Below are 23,783 nucleotides of genomic sequence, written 5' to 3'. Positions count from 1 at the left end.
AGGTAAATTCATCCACCGCCATCACCATCAGCTCCGCCTCCCAGCGGCCAGCGCCGCTTGCCTGACTCCCCCGCCGTACCGAAACGCGACATGTGTGGGCTCCCGGGCCGGTGCACCGGTGCCTCAGGCTCTGTGTGCGAGACGTGGGTTCAGGACGGCAGCGTGGTTCTGCAGGCAGGAGACTAGAGGAGAGGCGGCAGCGTTCCAACCAGCCTCGGAAGTCGGAAGTCACGGAAAATGGCGCCGCGGGCGCTCGGCAAGGCAGTCCAGGACCTGCCGCGCTTGTCTCGCCTGGCCCGTAGGACAATCGAGGTCACGGAGGTCGGCAGAGCTGGGCAGGCCGAGAGGGCCCTCGAGCTGTTCGAGGCAATGCCCGTGAAGAGCCAGGTGTCCTGGAACGCCGCGCTGGCCGCGCTCGTCGACGCCGGCCGCACCGACTGGGCGCTCTCCTTCTTGCGGGAGATGCCCAGGAGGAACGCCACCTCTTACACCACCATGATCGGGGGCCTCTCTCGCGCCGGCAGAGCCGCGGCCGCCGAGGCGCAGCATCTCTTCGAGGAGCTCCCACTGGATCAGCACAACGTCTTCACCTGGACGGCCATGGTGTCGTGCCACGTCCGGAACGGCGAGCCTGGTAAGGCGGTGGAGCTCTTCGTGGCGCTCTATGCCAAGTTCTTTGCGCGGGGGGTGCTGCCCAATGCGCACACGTTCAGCTCCCTGCTCAAGGCCTGCGTGGATGTCCAGTCACTAGCCATGCTGTTGCAGCTCCATGGGCTCACCTTCAAGCTCGTGGACGAAGGGAGCAGGCATTGTTTCGTGTGGAATGCTTTGATTGATGGGCATGCCAAGCTGGGTGCACTGTCGGACGCCGAGAAGGTGTTCTACGGGATGCGGTACAGGGACATCTGCTCTTGTAACATCATGATGGACGGATATTCCCGGCATAAGCTCGTCGACAGGGCTCTTGATCTCTTCAGAATTATGAGGAAAAAGGATGCCTCCACGTGGAACATCATAATATCCTGCCTGGGGGAGAATAGCCTCGGAGAAGATGCTCTCCGCCTCTTCATTGATCTGGTCAGATCGGATGGCCATTGTGGTGGCAATGCCAAGGTTTTAAACCCCTCAATATACACAACAGTTCTGCACACCTGCTCAGTGCTGGTACTGCTTGCGTTTGGGAGGCAAGTGCATGCACGCACCGTAAAGGACGGGTTTGGTCAGAGTAACGTCTTCGTCAGCAATTCTCTGATGAGCATGTACAGCAGCTGCGGTGCGACGCTTGATCTCGAGCAGGTGTTCGAAGAAATGACTGTCAGGGACGTCGTGTCATGGAACTCGTTGATACGGGGGCTTGGTCAGAACGGCCTTGGGAGGCAAGCTCTGGCAGCTGGAGAGCGCGCCCTGGAACTCGGTATGTACAATGGCAACACCTTCATCTCCATCCTTACATCCTGCAGCCACGCCGGGCTGGTTGTGGAGGGGTTGAGCTACTTCGATGCAATGGCCAAGAAGCATGGCGTGGAACCAACATTTGACCACTACATCAGTGTCATCGATCTCCTCGGCCGTGCTGGGAGGCTTGAAGAGGCGTACGACCTGCTCCGGAAGATGCCGTTCGCGTCGAACGCGTTAGCGTGGCGTACTCTTCTGCACTCTTGCTTGGCCCATAAGAACAGCGCCATGGGAAGCATCGCGGTGCAGGAGCTGAGAGCGCTGCAGCCCGATGGTGGCGCCGGGAACTATGAGAGACTGGTGCAGGGCTGCAGAGGCAGCACGGCTGATGAAACTCAGGCTGGAAGCGAGAAGAGTGCTGATCACACGCCTGGGTGCAGCTGGGTCACCTGAGTTTCTGAACATCAAGGGCCGAAGCTGCATCTGTAGCTTCACCTGTGGCCTGCCAAGAATCAGCAGCAAGGCTTGTTATTTGCAAAGTCTTGTGCGAGTCGTGATGAATGACCTGGAATCATGAATCGAGTCCACGGCATCAAGAGATATAAGCCAGAAGTCGGAAACAACAATTCTGGCAATCTGCCATGCTGAGTGAACGGCTGGACGCAGAAGAAGATTAACTGTCGAAGCATCATTGGAAAATGTGATCTGGAGGAGAACACGGGCAGTGCAAGGGCTAATGTTAAACAATTTTGTGTATGCTAGAAGAAGTTCAGAAACAGTGATTCTGGAAAGTGACATGTTGAGTGAACACAATTTTGTACAATTTTAGACAATATAGATTTACACAGAATGGCCTCTTAAAGTTGAAGGAACGAACTGCAGCAATATTTGGGTGTCAAGCATTCAAGCTGAATAGAATAAGTAAATTACGTTGTAAATTGATGGCGTCATAGCATAGGAGGTGTCTAAAGCTTTTATTATTAAATGTTTTTATAGATTCATTTCAGATAAGAATTATATCACCGTCAAAATATGCACTTCGCAATGTGTGCCTCCATGATTTCTTTTGCATTAGACTTCTAAAACCCAGTAAGATTGTGATATTGTGAAATTTCCTTTGAAACAAATATAAACATATGATTTTTAATGTTTTCATTTTATCTTATTAACATACATTAACAATCGAATTGTTAAAAGTTTGGCCACACACGTCTTAATAAACGAATCAAATTTACATCCAGTTGATCAAGCTTACATCCAGTCACAAGTTAACTGAACCAGAACCAAACGTACTAGGTGTAACGAGTTGATTACAGAAGAATATATAGCTATCAGAAACGAGACATGATTTGTGCTGAGCTGACGTACAGAAGAATATGTAACTATCAGAAACGAGACATCATTTGTGCTGAACCGTTTTGCTGCCACTGTTCGCTTACACTGCCATTTAGTCCTGTAAACGTTACACAATGTCTTGCTATGTCCTTTTAATCAGCCGTTTAATCACCCTCTAGTTCAGCATGATTAGAGGCGGATTGGTTGGCTCCCAAAATATGCAAGCCGAAGATTTGGCAAGCCATGATTTTAGCAATTGTTTGATTTACTACCAAAAACTTATCGACCTCTCATATTTGGCTTGCCAAATTCATAACAAACTTTTAACATAACTTTGGCTTACCGAATCCTTACGTGACAAATTTTAGCCACAAACCAATCGGACCCCAAAAAGTTAGACCGTAGGCTAACATTGGCTGGTATCACGAGCCGAGGTTGTAAATCTTACATGCTTTCTTAAAAGCGGAGGTAATCACGAAAAAACAAAGCAGCACACTTATAACCTTAAACGTTTATTTTTTCATCCGAAACAGTGTTTTTCTCTCACAAATTCCTCCAGCATTCCTTCAAACCATCCAAATTTCTCCAAAATACAGACAAGCGCCAAAATTCAGACAAGCGAACAGGCCCATAGGGTTTGGAAGAATCTGAATGGTTTGGAGAAATGCTGAAGGAATTTGTGAAAAAAAAACACTGTTCCGGATGAAAAAATAAGCGGATGAAGCCGGGTTTAAGGACACGGGGCCATACTATCACAGCAATTTGCATTAACTAAGGCAGCTTTCTGACTTTTTTTTTCACTACAGTTGTTCTATTAGACGACATCACTTGACTTCAACTAATTAAGGGAAAAGGCTAGAGTTTAATTACAAAGGAACACAATGGGGGAAAAAATGAAGACTACTTTCCCGTTCATTCTTGTTATCATATTGTCGAATGTCGATTGGCTGCACAGAACAGAACCAGCAGCAAGATGTTGAAAACCCCTCCCGTTGATGCGTCATGATCTATAAGACTATACAAGAAACTCATCTATCCAGAAAATCTTTGCAGCAGAACCTGTGCGCTGCTGGCCAAAACCATGTGACGGCATGGTTAAAGGATCAGCAAGCTCGAAGCATCTGCATCCATCAAAGTGTTATCAGTTGTAGAGTTTATGTACCAGCTATATACTAACAAAGGACGGGTTCACTATACCATGGAAGCAGCATTCCTGCTTCTCATTGATAGAGTGACAGCATCGAGAAAAGCCTTTGCAGCTTCAGCATCATTTTCTGCAGCCTCTGCAACTCTTGCTGCTTCCTCAGCTTCTGCTATTGCTACTTCTGCCTCGGCAACTGCCTTGGCAGCAAAGGCAGCTGCCTCCTCCTTGGTCATGCCTTTCATCTTCTCCAGTTCAGCAACCACTTGAGGCTTAGTTAGCCGTTTAGCGTTATTATTTTCTGTGTCCATCCCTTTAGCAGAGGATACCTTAGCGCTTATTCCACCCGAGGGAGGTGAACTTGGTGCAATTCTGAACTTTTGGTTTACCTACAATCATGATTCAAATAGTATGCAGCTTGAAGTCTGGCCCCACTTTTATATTTCTAAAAAGACGACCCAGGGAAGGAGGGAGGGAGAGACCTTGATTAATTTTCCGGAATTAACCAATGACTTCAATTTTGTAGATAGCAGGCGTTGAAAATCAGCAGGTGGCCAGTATTGGTCCTAAACATATAGTCAATTTAAGTTAAATCCGTCCGTAAAAGAAAAGGAAATAAAGGATTGCTCAAGTTAGCAAAAAATCAGCACAGATGCTTCATACAAAAGGATGAGACAATTCCCATTACAGAAAGCAGTCACCAGAAAATAAATAGCAGGACAGCTGATGTAAGTAAGTTAAACAAAACACAAAATAAAACAAGTGAGCACTGAGCACACTATAAATTGATATCCACAAACCTCAATATATGCAGCAATGGCTGCCTTATTGGACCCAGAAGGCTCGTTAAGCTTCCTTATAGCTTCTAATATGAGATCATCGAGCCTGGAAAAATGACAGACATACATAAAATACACTGGATGACCAAGCATCAAGAAAGCAGTATGCTGAATAAATTAAAGAGTTGGACAGTAACAATTGAAGTAAAATGAAAAGAGTAATGTGGACTCCAACTGCTGAACAGATATGCTATCACAAGTAAATAAACAAAATAATAATGATATGTAATTATGTACTAATAAACATGTTACACAAAAGTATCAACATTCATAGCAAGACAACCTCTGTAAGGAATTGAACATTAGGAAGAGCACAGCATGCGTGGAACTCAGAGGATGTGTGTGTGTCAACTGTATATATTCACAAACAGTTTCCTTTTTAGTTTACTTGAAAATTTTGCTCCAGAATCCAGATGTATTGCACACCATAGGAACAAATTATGACACTACCAGAACATCTCAATATAGCACAGACCATAGAGGAGGCGAAAATGCTAAAACTGTTATGCAGTATCAGAAGATGAATAACAAATGTGGATACATCCAATAATGTCCCAAAGTTGGCTTGACTGAACGTAATCAACTGACATGTGTTGCAGACTACAAATAGCAAGGAAGATAGATATATATGTTCGTCACTTAATCTTTGTTACCATAATGTCTAAACCATAATCACAGGGGTCAGGGTCGGGCGCGTTCTGCAACCCCAGGACATCATCCCAAATCAAGGGTCGGGTCAAGCAAGGTCAACATCCTGATTCTGTCTAGGTCACCAATCCACTGTGGCAGGAGTACACTGTACACCACAGATCCAGAGGGCTGTAATGAGGTACAGGGGAGAGGAGGGTTTATGTTGCTGAGACATGGGAGACAGCTAGTGTTGAACATGACTACCAACAATCATGGACATGACCGCACGACTTGGGGAGCAGCAACATCTGATGCAAGACTAAGCCTTTGCCAATGAAACTGGGTGCACAAAAGAGAAGAGGACATTGTAGGCAATCAATTTCACTACCACCTGGTGCAAGATGTTGGCTAGCCGTGGTTGATTCGTGACTAGTGGCATTAGGTTGCCTGAGCAGAGAGAAGGCGAGGAACAAGAAAGGGAGGCTGCGTGATTGAGCATGACTGTCACACGGTTACATTAGGTGGGTAGTGTGTTGGATTTGTATTCTTTGTATTGATTTTCTGTAACTATTTGTGCATGGGATATCATGGCTCATCGACCCCAAATCCAATTATCGACCCAGATTGATTGGATTCCATTGTTCCGAACTACCACCTTCGACCCATGTTTTTAGATACCGACAACCCTGAACCCTCGCCCCTCTGCCCCAATCAGATTTTCTGTGACTGGTTCAAACATAGAGGGCATGTCCAACTTGTAAGTACAGTCCGGTCAACATTATTAATCTGTTTTCTTTGCGAGAATGATTTAATGACTGTGTGCACATAGCCCACCATTGGCATATTGGCCATAAGGGTTTAACATGTGCATGTGCATAGTCTTCTGTTTCTATTATGATCACCATATAATTTTATATCTTTTCATGCATGGTTACCATCAATTCAGCAGCAAGGTCCCTCCATTCAGTTTTAGCGAGCACATTTATTTGGGAACAAAGACAAACAAGCTTGCTAATCTGACTGAAGTGACCCAAGTAACTCCACATTACTACTGTGTGCATACATGCACACGACAAAGAGTCATTCGCACTGGTTGCATGTATACATGCTCGCCGTAGCTATTACTTCTCTGTTGCTTTGGTACAAATAAATTGAGTTGGAGGAAAAAAAAAATCATTGCTATGTGCATTAAGTTAATTAGCTTTTTGTTGTATAGGAAGCATTGGGAACTGTGCGCCTTTTATATTTGAATATCATTGAAAAAACATGCCTTCTAAAATAAAAGGGAGGGAGTAACAATTTATATTTCATTTCCTAAAAAATGGACATGGAACTTTAATAACTAAACACATGATGAGAGAGGTCAAACTGAGCATCAAAGGAAATGTATGCGTGCTTATAATATGATAGAAAATAGGCAAGCATTTGAATTGCTACCAGATCACTGCTTATATGTTTATTTTAGGTTTGTCCTTTAATGTGCTTGTAAGTTGGAACTGTTCATGTAAACAAAATCACGAACCCCAACTCAAAATACAACTGAAAACAAATTCCTGCACTAGTTGTTGAGACAGTTCAGATACCTTAATATGGTTTAAAAAGAATTTCCGCTACGGTCAACTTCTGAACTTTAATGTCTAACCAGGCAGGACTAGAATCAGAACTCCAAATCAATTTATATCGATGATTTCTATCTAGTCCCACGCATCCACATAAAACACATTCACCAAAAAGGAAGATGGCGAACTGAAAAGGTAGGTTACTCGTAAGGACAATAAGTAGCTTAGATAAAATATTTGCACCGAGCGTACTGACCTAGCAACTGACTTATCTGGACTTTCCTCAATTGCCAAAGGCTCCAAAGCCATTGCTAACGGTTCCGCTTCAATGACTGCGTCATGAGTGTTGTCCATATCCTTCCCATCTGTATCCATCGGCTCAGCAGTAAGCTTAGGCACCATGCGCCTGCCTTTCTTCAAGGCCATCCTTGCCTTCTCTCTAGAACCGTAACCTCCTGCGGTGACGCTCAAGTTGCGCCACTTGTCCTGCACAAATAGACCATACCAAAGATTCATTTGTACTCGTCGATACAGACATTCAAAATGAACTTGGAGACTAAATACAGATGGTGTCCAACAAAACAAATCGTAGTTATGGTGAACAAGATCTCCACATGGAAGTGATCTCCCAAGGAATCATCAAGACCTAACAAGGCCTCCCAAGGAACCATCAAAACCTAACAAAGTGAAGGAAAAAATCTCTACATGGAATGAAACAAAGGTGGGTGTGAGAGCTTTTGGGGGCATCATGATGCTATGGCTAGAAGTTCCTGACATCCCAGATTACTCTCGAGCCGCGCCCTCAAACTCTATGCAATCCCCACTACCAACCACCTAAAATCCCGATCTAGAACCAAATAAAGAACACGCCAAGCTGTTAGGACCGTCCAAAACCGCAAATTTCTTTCATTCAATTTAACCTACTAAAAGGACTGGAGATTTCTTCCCCCCAGCTGATCGCCAAAAACCAACCGCCCACCCTCCCCGGCGATCCGAGCGTCACCTTGAGGTCAACATTGGAGCGGAGGCGCAGGAGCTCGCTGAAGTCTGAGTCCCGGAGGATGGTGCGCCACTTGCCGGGCCCGTGCTTGGCGACGCCGGCCTTGAGCGCGGCCTCTTCCTCCGGCGTCCAGCGCTGCTTCGGTGCCCCCATCCGCGGCAAATCGGAGGATCCAACCGCGTCAGGCGTGCGTACGTGCGCGCGCGCGTGGGAGTTCGCTGATCGGGGGCGCACGCAGTGAGGCGGTTCGGTTCGGTTCGATTTCGATCCAGCCCGGAATTCCGCGCGGAATTCCGGTGCAGGATCCGGGGCCGGCGGACGTGTCAGGGGGCGATCGGGGATAGGGGAATCGTAAGAAGGGCGGCGGCGAGGGTTCTAGGGCAGCGCAGTCGCACGAGATGGAGAGGAAGCCATTAGGCTTGTTTTGTCGTAAGAAAGAGTTGGTGGAGGACTGGAGGTTACGAAAGCGAGGGGATTAATTGCCAGAGGCCCAGCCAGGGGTGGACGGTGGCTTCGGCTTCGCGTTGGCGTTGGTGGCGTTGGAAGGAAGCCAGCCCTCTCTTCTTACTCGTTAGTGATAATAAATAAATAAATAAATATAAATACATAAAATAAAATCGGGGACGAAGAGGGGTTGCCCACTGACAGTGTGGTCCTACCGCCTTTTGCCTTACACACTCCCCTTGGTTTCTAGGGCCCACAGAGCTATCTTTTGTTCTGTACCGTTTGGACCCAGGTGATTTCGAGAATCTGGATAAAAAAATTCTAACATCTTCATTGAATTTCGAAAAAACAAAATTCTGTGAGTTAAAATTCTTTTCTATAAAATCTAGAGCTTTGAATGAAAATTTAGGATCGTGGGATTTTCTCTGTTCAGATTCTCGAAATCCGTAGGATCCAAACGAGACCTTGGATAGAGCATCTCTCACTCTCTCTCGAGTCTAGGCCAGGGTCTGCTAAATACTACTTCTCTATCCCAAAATAAGTTTTCATCTCATATCGAGGAGTCAACCAATGTCAACTTTTATTAGATTTATAAACAATAATATTAATATGTGTATCTCTAAATATGTTTATTATAAAAATATGTGATGTGATCAATCTAATGATACTTATACGATATCACAACTATTATTTTTAATATATATATTTAGTCAAAATTTAGATTGTTTGACTGCTCGAAATACGAGGTGGAGACTTAGGGGTGTTTGGATCTAGTGACTAAAGTTTAGGAGGTGTCGCAAGAGGTGCTCGGATACTAATAAAATAAATAAATTACAGAATTCGTCAGTAATTTACGAGATGAATTTATTAAGTCTAATTAATCTATCATTAGCACATATTACTGTAGCATCACATTGTCAAATTATGTACAAATTAAGCTTAAAAATTCGTCTCACAAAACAGTTTCAATCTGTGCATTTCGTTTTATAATTAGTCTATATTTAATACTCTATGCATGTACCTAAACATCTGACGAGACAGCGACTAAAGTTTAGGAGGAGAAACCAAACACCCTCTTAGTTTGGGACGCGGGAGTACTAAATACTCACCGTCAGAGGGAAACACACAGGCCCTGTTCGGCTTACTCCATATTCGACTTGTTCGGCTTCTTTTTTCAGCCGGAACAGTGTTTTCAGCCAGTTTCAGTCAAGTTTCAGACCAGCGAACGAGGCACAGTGGGATGGGTGAGATGGGTGTTGTTTGTGGACAACTCTCAACATGGGATTGGCTTCAGCCAAGTTTGCTCATTTTTAGCATCCCTCCTCCGTCTAAAAATAGTAATTCCATCGAAGTAAAAATTCTTAAGTTTAACTAACTGGAAATAAAAAATAATATTTATAATATAAAATAAGTATTATTATATTAGGCATGTGATGTACTTTTATACTATTGATACTTCTTTCGTGTCATAATCACTAATATTTTTATCTATACTAGAGGTATGCCCATGTGTTACACTAGGGGCATAATGTTTTCAATTGAACCTCAATAATTGGATGCGACGTATGTAGGCCTAGACGAAAAACTCGTAACTCGTTAGCTCGCTCAACTCGCTCATTAGTGGCCCGGCTTGAGCTCAGCTCGTTTGAATTTTTATTTAACGAGCCAGCTCGTGAGCCAAAACAAGCCAAGGTGATTCACATGACAATAGCTACAATCAACCCATATATTCCTCGGTCTAGCCCAATACAACTTTAAGCATTCCATATATTCCACTGCCTATGGCCCAACACGATTAAAACACTAAACCCCTAGACCAATAGACCCTATGGCCCCATCCAGTTACCCCACCGGCCTACCCCACGGCATCATATTCACACGAGACGAGTTCAAAATTCATATGTATTTTGTTTATTCCATTTTAAATATGCATGTGATGTGTTTATTGCTAATTTGCGGTTATAATTTCTATGTACTGTGTTTTTGTGCTTTGGCTCGCGAGCCAAATGAGCTAGCTCGAGCTCGCTAACGAGCCGAGCCATAATAAGCCGAGCTGGCTCGATATCCAGCCATAGACGTATGAGCTTCTAGGGTTTCGTTTCGGACGCGGACACGTGGATCCGGTCTTCGTATTGTAACCGGATAGGACGCGGACGTATGAGCTCCGAGTGAGGTATGATTCGTATCGGAAACGAACACGTGTGCAAGGGTCAAAATTTAATATCACCGGATAGATAATGACTTTAGAGTCTTTTATAATATTTATTTATTTATTATTATTTTATCTATATATTTGGTTAAACTTTAGACATATCAACAAGAATACGACTATAATTGCATTTTTATGGACAGAGGTGGTACCTTCATGGGAACGGCTTGCTGCAACAGTCTACCTGCATCTACCTCATCAGCGGAAGAAACACAAGCAACCACGTCTGTTTTAGAATCACGGCAGAGCAAGACCATTGAATTCGACTACCTCTGTCTATAAAAATATGCAATTCTAGTTACATTCTTAGTTAACATATCTAAAGTTTGACCAAAATATAAAGATAAAAATATTGATGTTTAGGACAACAAATTAGTATGAAAATATATCATATAACAAATCTATTAAATACTTATGTGATATTATAAATATTAATATATTTTTATAGTCAAACTTAAAATACTTAAATTTGGTACTATTTTAGAATTGCATTTAACTCGTATATCACAGAAAAGTGCTCAATATTATGTACAGAGTAGTACAAAAACATCTCTGCGTTTCAAAAGACCATTCCTCTCAAAAAGAGTCCGCAACTAATTCGTGTACGTTCATGCCATTGTTCCATGGGCGTATCTTCAATCCGCAACTAACCCACGTCACAAGTTCACAACCACCAGAATCCTTCATCGAATCATCGCAAATCTTTGTTGCCTCGCTATGCACTGCCAGATCCTTTTCCCTCAAAAGATATAATGAAACCAAAATGCTATGGGCACGTCCGTTCAACCGTCGGTCGGCCTCTACCCGCCCGAACGGCCTAACACCACCACTCGCCCAATTGTTGCACCCATCTCACGTCTCGAATCGCCACCATGGCCACACCCATTCTCGAACCCCACTCTTGAATCGCGGCTGTGCTCCACCGCGCCAGGCCGACAACCATCCTTCCTCTGCACCGCGGCCGAGAGCTGCCGCTCGCCTTCCTCCTTCTCCACGGAGCTCACCGTCCGTCGCGTGGTTTCCGTTCTGCATCATGCCCGTCCGGTCACTTCTGTCCCTTTCCAGCGACAGCTCATGCTAGCAGCGACGACCAGTAGGCCTTCCCCACGGCCCTTTCCCCCCCCCCCCCCCCCCACCGAAGCGGCCCGTCATGGCCTTCTCCACAGAGCGGTGAGCTCTGCGTTATGAACGAGCTCTACACCGATGAACTCCCCACGCCGACGAGCCTCTATTCTCCACAACATCAAGGAGATGCTGCGCTGAAAGCGCATGTTGCAAGAGTATGTTTCAAGTGTTTTAGATGTTTCAGAGGTATGTTGCAAGTGTTACATATGGATGTTGCAAAAATAGATTGAAATGTTGCATATGTTACAATGGTTGTATACGTATGTTGCAAGCGTGTGTTCACAATGTTTCATCTGTTTTTTCAGACGTATGTTGCAAGTGTGTTTATCTAGATATTGTATATGTTTCACACATATGTTGCAAGTGTTTTATTTAGATGTTATGTATGTTTGCAATGATTTTCAAGTGTTTTTAAGTGTTTTTGTAAGTTTTTCAGACGTATGTTTCATGTGTTTCATCCGTCTTCTTTTATATGTTGTAAGTGTTGCATCTGGATGTTTCAACGCACATGAGATGCGCATGGTAAGTAGCGTGACCGGTCCCCACGCGGGCGACGTCCGGGCGGCATGGGCCCCTGCGTGGGCGCATGAACCCGAGCGTGGGGGGGCAATGTCTGGGTAGCACGCCCCCCGTGTGGACGTGTGAAACGGAGGTGCGGATATGCAGCCTATTCGGTTTGCTGGTTCGTATCGTTGCTGGTTCATGAAAAAGTACTGCTGGCTGATTTATGTGAGAGAAAAATACTGTTCCGACTGAAAATTTACAATCATTTACGACAAGCCACAGCCAAACGAACATGCTGATGAACTGCAACTGCAGGCGGGCGCTAGCAGTGCCGTGAATGAAAAGCAAACCATTGGTGTTCTTTTTTTAATGTAAACATCGTTTTTCGGTCATGTTGCATGAAGCTCCGGTTTCTTTTATGTTTCTGACTCCACCTTGGATTTGATTTTTTTTCCTCCCTCCCCTCACAGTCACACTTAAGTTACCTCTCAAATTGTTTTATGCTTCGACTGTTCTTGTCTCATATAACACTATTGAATCATTCGGAACTATAGTGGTTTTATCTACCAGCCGAACACCCTGGAAATCTACCACCTCCTCCGTCTCTAGTGAGCCCCAGCTTCTCCTACAACTCAGAATTTGGGGTTTACCGGTTTAGGGTCGAGGACTTCAAAATTCAGTGGGCAAAGGAACAAAAAGCAGCAAGGAACGCAGCTGGTGGCTGAGGGAAAAGGACGAGGTTGGGAGTTGGAACAACCGGACAATGGTGATGCGTGTGTGGCGATGAAGAGGACGAGGAAAACGAAATAAAACGTGATGATCCAAAATTTGCGTGCGGGGAGGAAGTAAATACCTAGGTGTGATCTAGGCCCTGTTTTGTCATCACACTTGAAATTTCACTTGCCATGATCAAAGCTTTTAATTTAGCTTTCTCCTGGGTTCAAAGCTAGGCGGTTCTAGCAGTTTTTCTTAAAAGTCTACAGAGTTTTTTTCCTAAGAAATCTCAGTATTTGGAATTCTAGTGAATCCATTTCCTCTTTCTGCTGTGAAATTCAAGAATATGTTGGAATGTCTTTTTTTTCCTTCTTCATTGAATGTGGCAAAACACGCGATGTTTTCGGCCCCGTTCGCGTCGCTGAAAAAACAAGCCGCAACACTGTTCCGGCTGATTTGCTGTGAGAGAAAACACTGTTTCGGCCAGAAAAATAAGCTGAAAAAGACGGATTATAAGCGAACAGAGCCTTCATCTGTATTACTTGTCAGACCATTCAAATCGTCGTGATTAAAAAAGTAGGAATAATGGATCATAGAAGATGGCAACAAAATTAATGCCATGTTATTCACGAAATACAAATGATTATTACTCCCAGTCCAATCGCATGAAGCTAAGAGCAACATAACTCATCAGCCATGGGCCCCGGGGTACCTGCCAGCAGGAAGCCCTTGTAGGTGACCTTCCGCACCAGCGACGCCCCTCCCCACCCTTCCTCCAGCTCCTTCACAACGCGCTCCCCCAGCAGGTCCACGCCCTGCTGCTTGGCCGTTGTCACCGCCGACCACGACCTCAGCATGGCGATCAGGCCCTCGAACGACATCTCCTGTTCCATGTCGAGGCTCGCCGGCTCGCCTTCCTTCCCAAGCCCGATGTCCTCGAACGGGAACGGCAGGTCCCGGTATCCGTCAGTGCAATACCTGCATGATACCAGGCATGGATGAAGGATCACACATCTGACAAAGATGCTCGCTGTTTCCTTTTTGGTGCATTATTTACATAGTTGGTCAGGATTAGCAGTGTTGTACCGAGCTCGGGGGTCCCAGTAGGGCAGCGTGGTGTGGAAGAAGCGCGCCATCATGTCCTCCACGGGGCTCATGCCGTAGTTGTAGCCCCAGACCGCGATCACCCCGCCGGGCCTGCGCAGGACGCGGCGCGCCACGGCATAGAACGCCGGGAGGTCGAACCAGTGCACGGCCTGCGCCACCGTGATGAGGTCCACGCTGGCCTCGCCGCCCAGCATGGCGACAAGGTCCTCCTCCCCCGGTGTGGCGTCGGGGGTGTGCATGTACCGGACCTTCGGGTGTGGCGTGGCGTGCCACAGCTGCTCCGCGGACGTGTCCGTGGCCACCACGCTGTCGTAGTGCTCCGCGACCTGCACGGTGGCGTCACTGTAAGCATGAAGAGATTTTTTTTTTTGTGTGTGTGTGTGAATTAAACATGAAGAGATTGAATTGAAGACGCTGCTCTATAGAGAGCAGCAGGGACTTGAGATGCGTGCTTACACCGATGGCTGCCTGGCCATTGCCAGTACCAACGTCCCAAGCGCCGCCGTGGTGAGCAGTGAGCGCCGAGAGCTTGGCAAACAGATCCTTCGGGTACGCCGGGCGCGCTGCGGCGTACATAGCAGCCTGCTCGGTGAATAGCCCGGCCATCTGGTCTAGGTCCCCAGTGGAACGGACCACACTGTCCAACCTGAGTTCTTCTGGCTGTTGGGTCAGATTTTAGATCCGAAAAAAGTAGCCTGGTGAAGGTAGTGACGTGAACATGGCAACCGCAGAGCACGGTGTCACATTTGACTGCACAGCTGTCTAGGAATAATAGATAGATAATGTTGTGTGTTGAAATGACGACATTGGTGACCTCATTCTGGTTGTCACACTCACGGTTTCTTGCTTCTTAAGTATAACACAATCAAACGCTATCAGAATCAGATAAGTTATGATAACAAGTTTCTATTCAAACAACAACTATGAATGCCAGAATGCAGAGCTAGTTAGGTAAGTGCATCGAATGGCATTTCACCGACTGACAGAAGTTGTTTTCAGCGAGGCCGTGCTTGTGAGCACAAAGCCCCTCCAGAACATTGTCGGTCACCAAGATCGCCATGAATACCATGCTTCAAAACATCTGTCAGACGCCTCTGATGTCGCAGACATGTTTTCGTGAAGCCTTCAGGAACCAAGTTTCCTCACAATCCAATGAAGACGGCAAATCATCCATCCATCATCTCTTCACTCGTATGTGTGGCAATTGGTAAGAGAACACTCAGCCGCACCAGGACACTGCACAGTGCATGGCATGAGCTTACAATGCTCCTGAATGTGCAGTGGCCACCATTGTTCACCAAGAAAGCCAGGAAGGCGTGTCCATTAGCATCCACCAAAATGATCAGCCAATGACCCGGTTCCACAAATATGTTCTCACTGTGCCTTCGGAAACCAAGTTCCTCACCATTGCAGCAGCAAGCAAGGCTGGTCATTTGCTCACCATCCTTGTGGAGGTGTCAGATCGTTTCCTTATCATCTTCCATGCATTGCAGTTGGTAAGATAATGATTCCTATTCCCTAGGATGCCACCACAGAGTGAATGTGTCAATTGTGATAAAAAAAATGACGTACCCAGTGCAGAGAGCTCCCGCTCTGTGCGGGGTCTGGGGAAGGGTGTCAGTGGCAAGACTTACCCTCGCCTGTGCAATGCGAGGAGACTGCGACTCGAACCTGGGACCTTCCGGTCACAGGCGGTAAGACTCTACCGCTTGCACCAGGCCCGCCCTTCTGAATGTGTCAATTGTGATATGCCCCTGAATTTGCGGCTGCAACCAAAATCTGGATATCAGCACACGTTTGAGGAATGGTTACAAGAAAGAGCAAGGCATGATTTACTCTACGACCTATAACCAGGACTTGGCCGACATAGAGCAGAAAAGTGAACTTAGGAAGATAGTCTCACTCTCACCAGTCAAATTGAATACCAGCTTGAAGTTCAAGGAACCATCTCATTACATGCTTTGCAGTCACCAGTGCTTGTATAAAATTCACAAGTATATTGCTCAAGTGCTCAAAAGCAATGCAGTGCACAGAGCCACAGACTAACAAGTGTCAAAACTGTTGCTTAGCAAATGGTCACATAGAAGAAAAAAAAGATAGTTTGCACGCATCTGACAACTTATTCTATCAAGAAAACTGGCCTTTGTCCATCTCAAGAAGATGACATAGACATGCAGAAGTGTGACACAATTCAAATTCAGAGTTCATAGAATTTCAACAACACAACAGTACAGCTTAAAATGCTGCAGTTTATACCACATGCAGAAATCAAAAACACCTGGGCAGATGTAACCATGACATAAGCCCAACTCATAGAATTAATCTGATGCCTCTTTGATAGTTCCAGATTCTTTTCTGCTTTCCAGTGCCGATATCCTCTTATTTAGGGCTGCATAATGCTTTTCAGAAGTTTCCTTAATGTCCTCCACCTGGAAACAAGCACATCAAATCTTAACCACTAGTCAAACACAAACCAATTTTAAATGTAGTCCTCTTTCAAAATGTTGTGTTCAACTACCAGCCTCATAAGAGAAAACAAAGACATAAATGGAAAATTCATCATGAGGTTGTAAATTGTAACATTTCGAACAAAAAGGAAACATCACTACAATCATAATTACTCCACAACAGAATTTAAATGCACAAAATCAAGAATAGTTTACTTGTTTATGCACAGATGACTACACCAAAAGTATAGATAAAAGTAAATTTAAGTTCAACTACCATTTATAGAACCACAGGAACTCAGTTACAAGAATCCTCTAGTTAACTATTCTTGATAATTAATAGAGCACCACAAGTTAATTTGGTAAGCCAATGTACGAAATGCACCAGGGCATAGATAATACTCCCATAGAAGAAGCTTGATTGACTTTGTTAGCTAATGCAATTGGCAGATGCAAGGTGCGCTGAGACTATCATAATATCTCTCATACGATGAGTGCAAACTCTGTTTCACCAACAGTGCCTCTAACTCTAAGGGTTCATTCATAGTTTGACAACAAACATGTGACTCAACACCGCTAAAAAAACATGTGACTCAACAGCAACGCATAGTTATAGTTAGAATTAAAAGATAAGCAGTTTGTGGAGATCCATAAGTCATAATACAGAATGCCTTGATAAGACCAACAAAATGGCAAGTGTTGGCACCCTACACATGTATAATGCACAGAACACCAACATTGTCGCAATAAAAAGGACATTATTCATGTGATGTATATTGGTGTCAATTTGCCTGGCAAATTCTGGATGAAGCTCTGACTACACAGCCGAGCATGGCATGTCTGTTCTATAGCATTCTCATTACACAGCAATCTTCTTCAGCAACCTAAAATCAATTTGTTGCAAGCATAGATAAGTCCGAACAGCTCGAGCTTGTAATCACATGAAATGGAATCAACTCCACATTTCCCTTGACGAGGCCGTGTTTTGCAATTAGTCCATTTCAATTCTGGGAACCAAAAATGCGCATTTCGATCAATAATCGGACAAGGGAAGAAATTTGGCAGGGGCTAATAATTAGTCGCCCAGGACGCCGCGGCGACCAGATCACGGAAAGGTGAGAATGCCTAGGAAGACAACCAGAGGGGACTAATTTTGCTAGACAACAAACAGATTCGCAAATGAACCGGGGTGATTAATCAGATTATCCGCCAGAAGAAAAAAAAAAGGCTAGACGGAGGCCGGGGACTCACCTGGCGGGTGATGGCGGCGCGGGCAAGCAGGTGGTCCTTGTAGAGGAGGAAGAACCCCGCCGCCGATGCCGTCGCTACGCCGGCAGCGAACGACGACAGACGCACCCGCCACAGGTACCCCATCCCGCTCTCGGCTCTCCTCCTCTCTATGTCCCGCCTCGCCGCCGCTTTGTTCCGCCGGAGACGAAGACGACAGGTCCCAGCCCACGATTCTGTCCCCTCTCTTTCTACCTGGGCTGATATCTCAATCATGGGCTCCGTGAAAGAGTAGCACCACACGGGCCTAACTGCATTCGGCCCAGCCCACTCATTTCCGATTTCGAGAAAAGAAATATCGTTACGGATAAAGTAAACTGGCCGAGTTGGCGACGGCCGGAACGCCTGCGACTGACGAAATGCCGACGCCGGCGCCGCCGCTCCCTCCCCTCTCGAAGCCGCAACCCATCCTCCACGTCGCCAAAGCCCTGGTCCCATCCCCTCGGCTGGCGCAGCCCCAGGCCCGAGGGCGAGGCCGAGCCCAACCGGTCATGTGCGCCAGCTCCAAGCGCCTCGACGACGCGCTCTCCGCCGGTTTCGTCCGCCTACTCAACGCCGGCCACGTCCAGGATTCTGAATCTGCTAGCGGAACCGACGGGCGCTACGACCCCAAGCCGGGCGACTTCGCCGTCGGGGTCGTGGTCTCCGGCACCGAGGCGCGCCTCGACGTCGCGGTCGGCGCCGACCGTCTCGCCACGCTGCTCGCCAAGGAGCTTCTCCCGCTCGACCGCGACAGTGCTGACCCGCCGACGCGACAAGCTCTGCCTGGGCCGGGGAGCATCGGCGTCGTGGCGGGTCCCACCGTGGACGACGACAAGGAGGCCCGGAGGCAGAAGCGCGGGAGCAGGACGCTGGTGGCGCCCGGGACCGTAGTATTCGCTGAGGTGCTTGGACGGACGCTTAGCGGGCGGCCACTGCTGTCGGCGCGGCGGCTCTTCCGGCGCCTCGCGTGGCACCGCGCCAGGCAGGTCGAGTGCATTTGTTCTCCCTTCAGACATTGGTTATTCATATAGTATAGGTGCTGATGCAGTGATTGGTGCGTGTTCATTTTTGTCAGACAGATTCTGCAACTCGACGAGCCAATTGAGGTGAAAATTTACGAGTGGAACACTGGGGGGCTACTCACAAGAATTGAGGCAAGGAAGAGTCTTCCCTTCCCTTCTACTAATCAAATGGTCTCCAGTTGTGTTATTTTGTACTTCTGTTCAAGGCTAAGATTTAGGCCAACTTCATTTCAGGGTCTGAGAGCATTCCTTCCTAAATTTGAGCTCGTCGACAGGATAAGTTCATTTACAGACTTGAAAAACAAAGTAAGGAGCTTTTGGATGTAGTATTGTTAATGCCCATTTCATCATTTGATTGTCGTTATTACGTGGTTATGATACTTGAAACAGATTGTGCTTTCTGTTTTTTGTTTTTATTAAATAAGGGACTGTGCTATCAGATGTTTAAGTTAAATCTTGTGGTTATGTTGGCTGATATCACTCGTTGGCTTGTTGCTTCTTGGCATACAGGTCGGTTGCAGCATTCGTGTGTGCATTGCAAGGCTCGATGAAGAAACTAACGACCTGATAATTAGTGAGAAGAAAGCATGGGTCGGTGCACAGACATCTCTCTATAAGCTACAACTATGGTTTTGTTTTACATATTACATACATGTTTTATAAATTGAATTGTACTCCATCCAGAAATGATAATTATGTTTGACCAGAGGAGAAGTCAAACTTTATAAATTTTTACCAACAGTTAGTCAATTATATGCAAGTGTAGAGCATAAAACTTGCATCAATAGATTTGTGTTTAAAGTGCCTCTGAGATTACATTGTTTTTTAGCAATTGAATGCACTTTATAAGAGAAATTAAGGGTCAAAAAACAACTTTGCATGACTTTCCTTTGGTAAAAGGGCGTACCCAGTGCAGAGAGCTCCCGCTCTGTGCGGGTCTGGGGAAGGGTGTCAGTGGCAAGCCTTACCCTCGCCTGTGCAATGTGAGGAGACAGCGATTTGAACCCGGGACCTTCCGGTCACAGGCGGTAAGACTCTACCTCTTGCACCAGGCCCGCCCTTCCATGACTTAAAAAAAAAAGGGCGTACCCAGTGCAGAGAGCTCCCGCTCTGTGCGGGGTCTGGAGAAGGGTGTCAGTGGCAAGCCTTACCCTCGCTTGTGCGATGCGAGGAGACCGCGACTCGAACCCGGGACCTTCCGGTCACAGGCGGTAAGAGTCTACCGCTTGCACCAGGCCCGCCCTTCCATGACTTTCCTTTGGTCAAATACAATTATCATTTCTGGACGGAGGGGATGATCAAGTGCCCAAAATACTAATTGTATTTTACTGTTTACGGCAATCAAGTATGTTGAGACACATTAAATTCTGTACATCCAAATTGTGTCGGTTATTTGTTTGCAGAGTTGCACTTATGTACTGAATTCCATCATACTTGGCCAAATTGTCAATGATAAATCAGCTTCTGGACATTGAATTTGTCTCCAAATAACTAACACTGCAAAAGATATTGTAAATTTGTAATGCTGAATGTACTGATGTTCTGAATTACTAATCATCAGGAAATGACTTATCTTAAAGAAGGAACCCTCCTACAAGGGACTGTTCGCAAGATTTTTCCATATGGTGCACAAGTTAGGATTGCTGGGACAAACAGAAGGTGTATTTACAAGGCTGCATGCCGTTCGTGTATTTACAATCAAGCATAACTGCATAAGCTAAAAAACTGTCTGTTTTTTCTTATTAAGCCAAGAAATCTAGATTAGTTCATTTGCATGAGTTTTGGGTCAATCCAATGACCTAGAGAAATCAAGACGCACATCCCTATAAATGCAACTAATAGTGTACTCAACTACTAATTTGCAGTGGCTTACTTCACATATCGAATATTAGTCGAGGCAATGTTTTGTCAGTAAGTGACATCCTGAAGATAGATGATGAGGTGAAAGTTGTCGTGATCAAGTCAAATGTCCCTGACAAAATTGCACTGAGGTAAACCTGACCTCACACTAGCACTGGCCCTATTCAGTTGTGAACTAGCTGCTGTGTTTGTCTCGATTTTACTGAATACTTTCTTTGTGGTAAGGTCTAATCAACATATATGGTAGAGTTCTGATTCTGCAAGTTTGAAGGGCGGGCCTGGTGCAAGCGGTAGAGTCTTACCGCCTGTGACCGGAAGATCCCGGGTTCGAGTCACGGTCTCCTCGCATTGCACAGGCGAGGGTAAGGCTTGCCACTGACACCCTTCCCCAGACCCCGCACAGAGCGGGAGCTCTCTGCACTGGGTACGCCCTTTTTTCTGATTCTGAAAGTTTACTTGATCAACAGCATAGCAGAACTCGAGAGTGCACCTGGTTTGTTTCTTTCCGACAGAGAGGTGAGATACTGAGTTGCACTCCAGCCTAGCTATATATTGGAATACTCTACCTCTTGTTTGATGAATCTCCCTCCTATATATCTATTCTTAGTATCACTTGTCTTGTACTGATGCAGAAAGTGTTCTCAGAAGCTGAGGAAATGGCAAAGAGGTACAGGGAGCAGCTTCCAGTTCTCTCTCAGAACCCTACATTAGATGATGGCCTTCCAGGAGAAATGCTACCATTTGATGACGAAGCTAAACTGTATGCAAACTGGCAATGGTTCAAATTTCTGCATCTTAACTAACCTGGTGACAACAGCAACAGAGACCCACCGTAGTTTTTGAGGAAATCATGGATCATGTCGAAGAGTATGGCACCTAATGTCGCAGAACACATATCTGGCAATTGTTGACCATGCAAAGGCGAACCATCGCTAGAGGACCTGTTGAAGTCGAATACTGACCACTGGTGGTAGCACTCCACCTCCATAACCCACCACTGGACAGGAACAGGCAACTTCATCCGGCAGCCAAAATAGGTAAAAGGTTCCAGGCTGCAGAACATTGGTGTTTCGAATTGCCTCATTCCTGGTTCCCCTGGAGTGAAATATCATTTTATCTGTCTGTATAATGTAGCTTCATTGCAATCATATTCTGTCAAAACGAGTCGAGCACTCCCTGCCAACAGCACGGATCTGTCCATGAAATAGTTTCATAAATTTTGGCGCAGTATGTCACCGTGTCCCTGAATTTCTGAGGTATTGTGATGGGCGCAAAGGAGTATCTGGATTATTTATGTACACTCTGCCTGGCAAGTTACCACCGGCAGTCGTGTTAGAGTGAAATTTGACGCCGAGTGGCGTGTATCTTTTGTATCTGTAGGCACTTGGGACGCATTGCGTTATTCTGAATATGTAAGGTAGCATCAGCTTATGCCCTTGTTTAGTTCGCGAATTTGGGATTTTGGGGCTACTGTAGCACCTTCGTTTTTATTTGGCAAATAGTATCCAAACATTGACTAATTAGGCTTAAAACGTTCGTCTCGCAATTTCCCACCAAACTGTGCAATTAGTTTTTCTTTTCGTCTACATTTAATGCTCCATGCACGGGCCGCAAACATTCGATGTGACAGATACTGTAGCAACTTTTTGGATTTTGGCCCTCAACTAAACAAGGCGTATGTATCTGAGTTCAGAAGAGGCGTGATGAGCTCATGGTTTACAGTGCTCCAGTTCCAGTAGATCCGTACTACAGTAGTAGACTAGTAGTACTCCCTTTGTCTCAAAATAAATGACGTTTTGGGTTTTCGTGCCACAAGTTTGACTCGATTTGTAGAAAATACGTGTAATATTTACATCTTCAAATAAATTTGTTAAAAAACTAGACAAAAAGATCTTTTTGATGATACTAATTACTTAGCATAAATATTTATATATTTTAATATATAATTGTCGGCAGTCGTTTCTCGGGAAGCGAGAACGTCTTTTATTTTGGGACGGAGGGAGTATGGCCTTGTTTAGTTCGCGAAATTTGGATTTTGGGACTACTGTAGCACTTTCGTTTTTATTTGGCAAATAGTGTCCAAACATTGACTAATTAGGCTTAACCCACCAAACTGTGCAATTCGTTTTTCTTTTCGTCTACATTTAATACTCCATGCACGGGCCGCAAACATTCGATGTGACAGGTACTGTAGCAACTTTTTGGATTTTGGGGTGGAACTAAACAAGGCCTATATTGGAGTAACTGATGGCTGCGCGCCTGTGCCGTGTGCCAGGCTTTTCAGGCTCGAGTGAAGTCTGACGGCACGCAGAGGAGTGCGTATCTTTTGTGATGAGATTAGACTAGAGAGAGGCGGGTGGTTTGAATCTTCCGTAGAGGGATCAGAGATGGAATGTTTCGTTGCGCGGGGAGACGACGGAGGAATCACTGTAGATCGCAGCGTTGCTGGTGCATTTGCTGCTCCTGCAACCTGCATTGTGACCACCTGAACAGCGTTTGAACACTCGTAGCTAGTACAGCCTATAGGGCGAAGCTAAACGCGTCACTCCGCAAATATTTTGGTAGGTTTGTGGGCGGATGAACTCGTGGCTTATGCTGGTTCGTTGTGAGAGAAAAATACGGTTGGTTGGCTGATAAGTCTTGGCTGAAACTAATAAACGAACAGGCTGCTAATTTCAAAGTTGGACCAGTGTCGAGTAGCATCGGATGCGTGGAGTATTAAGTATTAAATATAGACTAAAAATAACTAATTTCATGAATTGTGACTAATTTATGAGACAAAATTTTTAAACCTAATTAGTCCATGATTTAATAGCGTGGTGCTACCGTAAACATATGCTAATGATGAATTAATTAGGCTTAATAAATTCATCTCACGGATTATCGAGAACTTCTGTAATTTATTTTATTATTACTATCCGAACACTACCCTTTAACGGTCCAATATGACATCTTAAACTTTTCTTCCTGGATTTAAACACCGCTATAGTCCTATGCTGTACTTAAGTTAGCCGTACTTTCTTCGGCTTGTCTCCCCCGACGAAGCGAACGTGGCATTGTTTTTCTTTCCTGATGATTCCAAAGTCCCGGCTGCCTTGAGCCTTGTAGGAGAAGGCCCATGCATGCTGCATTGCTGCAGGGCGCGTGCAGCAGGCTGGCTGAGCTGCAGAGGCCAAAGGCAAG

The 23,783-nt window shown here is 45.5% G+C and overlaps 4 protein-coding genes across 8 annotated transcripts; 2 read left to right on the top strand and 2 right to left on the bottom strand.

Annotated features, from left to right (window-relative positions):
• Nucleotides 1-12: 12 nt before the first annotated feature.
• Nucleotides 13-3,341, top strand: LOC136541787 (pentatricopeptide repeat-containing protein At4g02750-like). Its single transcript, XM_066533885.1, has one exon. It carries the CDS (start codon nucleotides 238-240, stop codon nucleotides 1,846-1,848), a length of 1,611 nt encoding a protein of 536 aa, XP_066389982.1. The 5' UTR covers nucleotides 13-237; the 3' UTR covers nucleotides 1,849-3,341.
• Nucleotides 3,342-3,491: 150 nt separating this feature from the next.
• LOC136541788 (single myb histone 1-like) lies at nucleotides 3,492-8,398 on the bottom strand. Its single transcript, XM_066533886.1, has 6 exons — nucleotides 7,903-8,398; nucleotides 7,156-7,385; nucleotides 4,672-4,756; nucleotides 4,354-4,437; nucleotides 3,928-4,260; nucleotides 3,492-3,851 (listed from the first exon to the last, which is right to left on the bottom strand). Exons 1-6 carry the CDS (start codon nucleotides 8,050-8,052, stop codon nucleotides 3,834-3,836), a joined length of 900 nt encoding a protein of 299 aa, XP_066389983.1. The 5' UTR covers nucleotides 8,053-8,398; the 3' UTR covers nucleotides 3,492-3,833.
• Nucleotides 8,399-13,429: 5,031 nt separating this feature from the next.
• On the bottom strand, nucleotides 13,430-16,322 carry LOC136541786 (uncharacterized). Of its 3 annotated transcripts, none has more exons than XM_066533883.1 (5): nucleotides 15,912-16,322; nucleotides 15,637-15,781; nucleotides 14,459-15,520; nucleotides 13,982-14,328; nucleotides 13,430-13,873 (listed from the first exon to the last, which is right to left on the bottom strand). In XM_066533883.1, exons 3-5 carry the CDS (start codon nucleotides 14,606-14,608, stop codon nucleotides 13,567-13,569), a joined length of 804 nt encoding a protein of 267 aa, XP_066389980.1. In that variant the 5' UTR covers nucleotides 14,609-15,520; nucleotides 15,637-15,781; nucleotides 15,912-16,322; the 3' UTR covers nucleotides 13,430-13,566. The 3 variants fall into 3 exon arrangements, with proteins under 3 accessions (XP_066389980.1, XP_066389979.1, XP_066389981.1); XM_066533882.1 differs by having other exon boundaries at nucleotides 15,637-15,768; XM_066533884.1 differs by lacking the exons at nucleotides 15,637-15,781; nucleotides 15,912-16,322 and having other exon boundaries at nucleotides 14,459-15,599.
• A 1,748-nt stretch (nucleotides 16,323-18,070) lies between these two features.
• On the top strand, nucleotides 18,071-22,011 carry LOC136541785 (protein PIGMENT DEFECTIVE 338, chloroplastic-like). Of its 3 annotated transcripts, none has more exons than XR_010780477.1 (8): nucleotides 18,071-18,704; nucleotides 18,798-18,872; nucleotides 18,975-19,046; nucleotides 19,251-19,331; nucleotides 20,302-20,399; nucleotides 20,606-20,731; nucleotides 20,826-21,116; nucleotides 21,233-21,329. XR_010780477.1 is itself a non-coding variant. In XM_066533880.1 (8 exons), the coding sequence occupies exons 1-8, from the start codon at nucleotides 18,096-18,098 to the stop codon at nucleotides 21,401-21,403; spliced, it is 1,281 nt and encodes a 426-aa protein (XP_066389977.1). In that variant the 5' UTR covers nucleotides 18,071-18,095; the 3' UTR covers nucleotides 21,404-22,008. The 3 variants fall into 3 exon arrangements, 2 of the variants coding, with proteins under 2 accessions (XP_066389977.1, XP_066389978.1); XM_066533880.1 differs by having other exon boundaries at nucleotides 21,068-21,116; nucleotides 21,233-22,008; XM_066533881.1 differs by lacking the exon at nucleotides 20,826-21,116 and having other exon boundaries at nucleotides 21,233-22,011.
• The last annotated feature ends 1,772 nt before the right edge of the window (nucleotides 22,012-23,783 follow it).

This window comes from Miscanthus floridulus, chromosome 3, assembly GCF_019320115.1.
Source record: "Miscanthus floridulus cultivar M001 chromosome 3, ASM1932011v1, whole genome shotgun sequence".
NCBI classification, from domain to species: Eukaryota; Viridiplantae; Streptophyta; class Magnoliopsida; order Poales; family Poaceae; genus Miscanthus; species Miscanthus floridulus.
The sequence above is the reverse complement of the archived record's forward strand: the minus strand, read 5'-3'. Positions and strand labels throughout refer to the sequence as shown.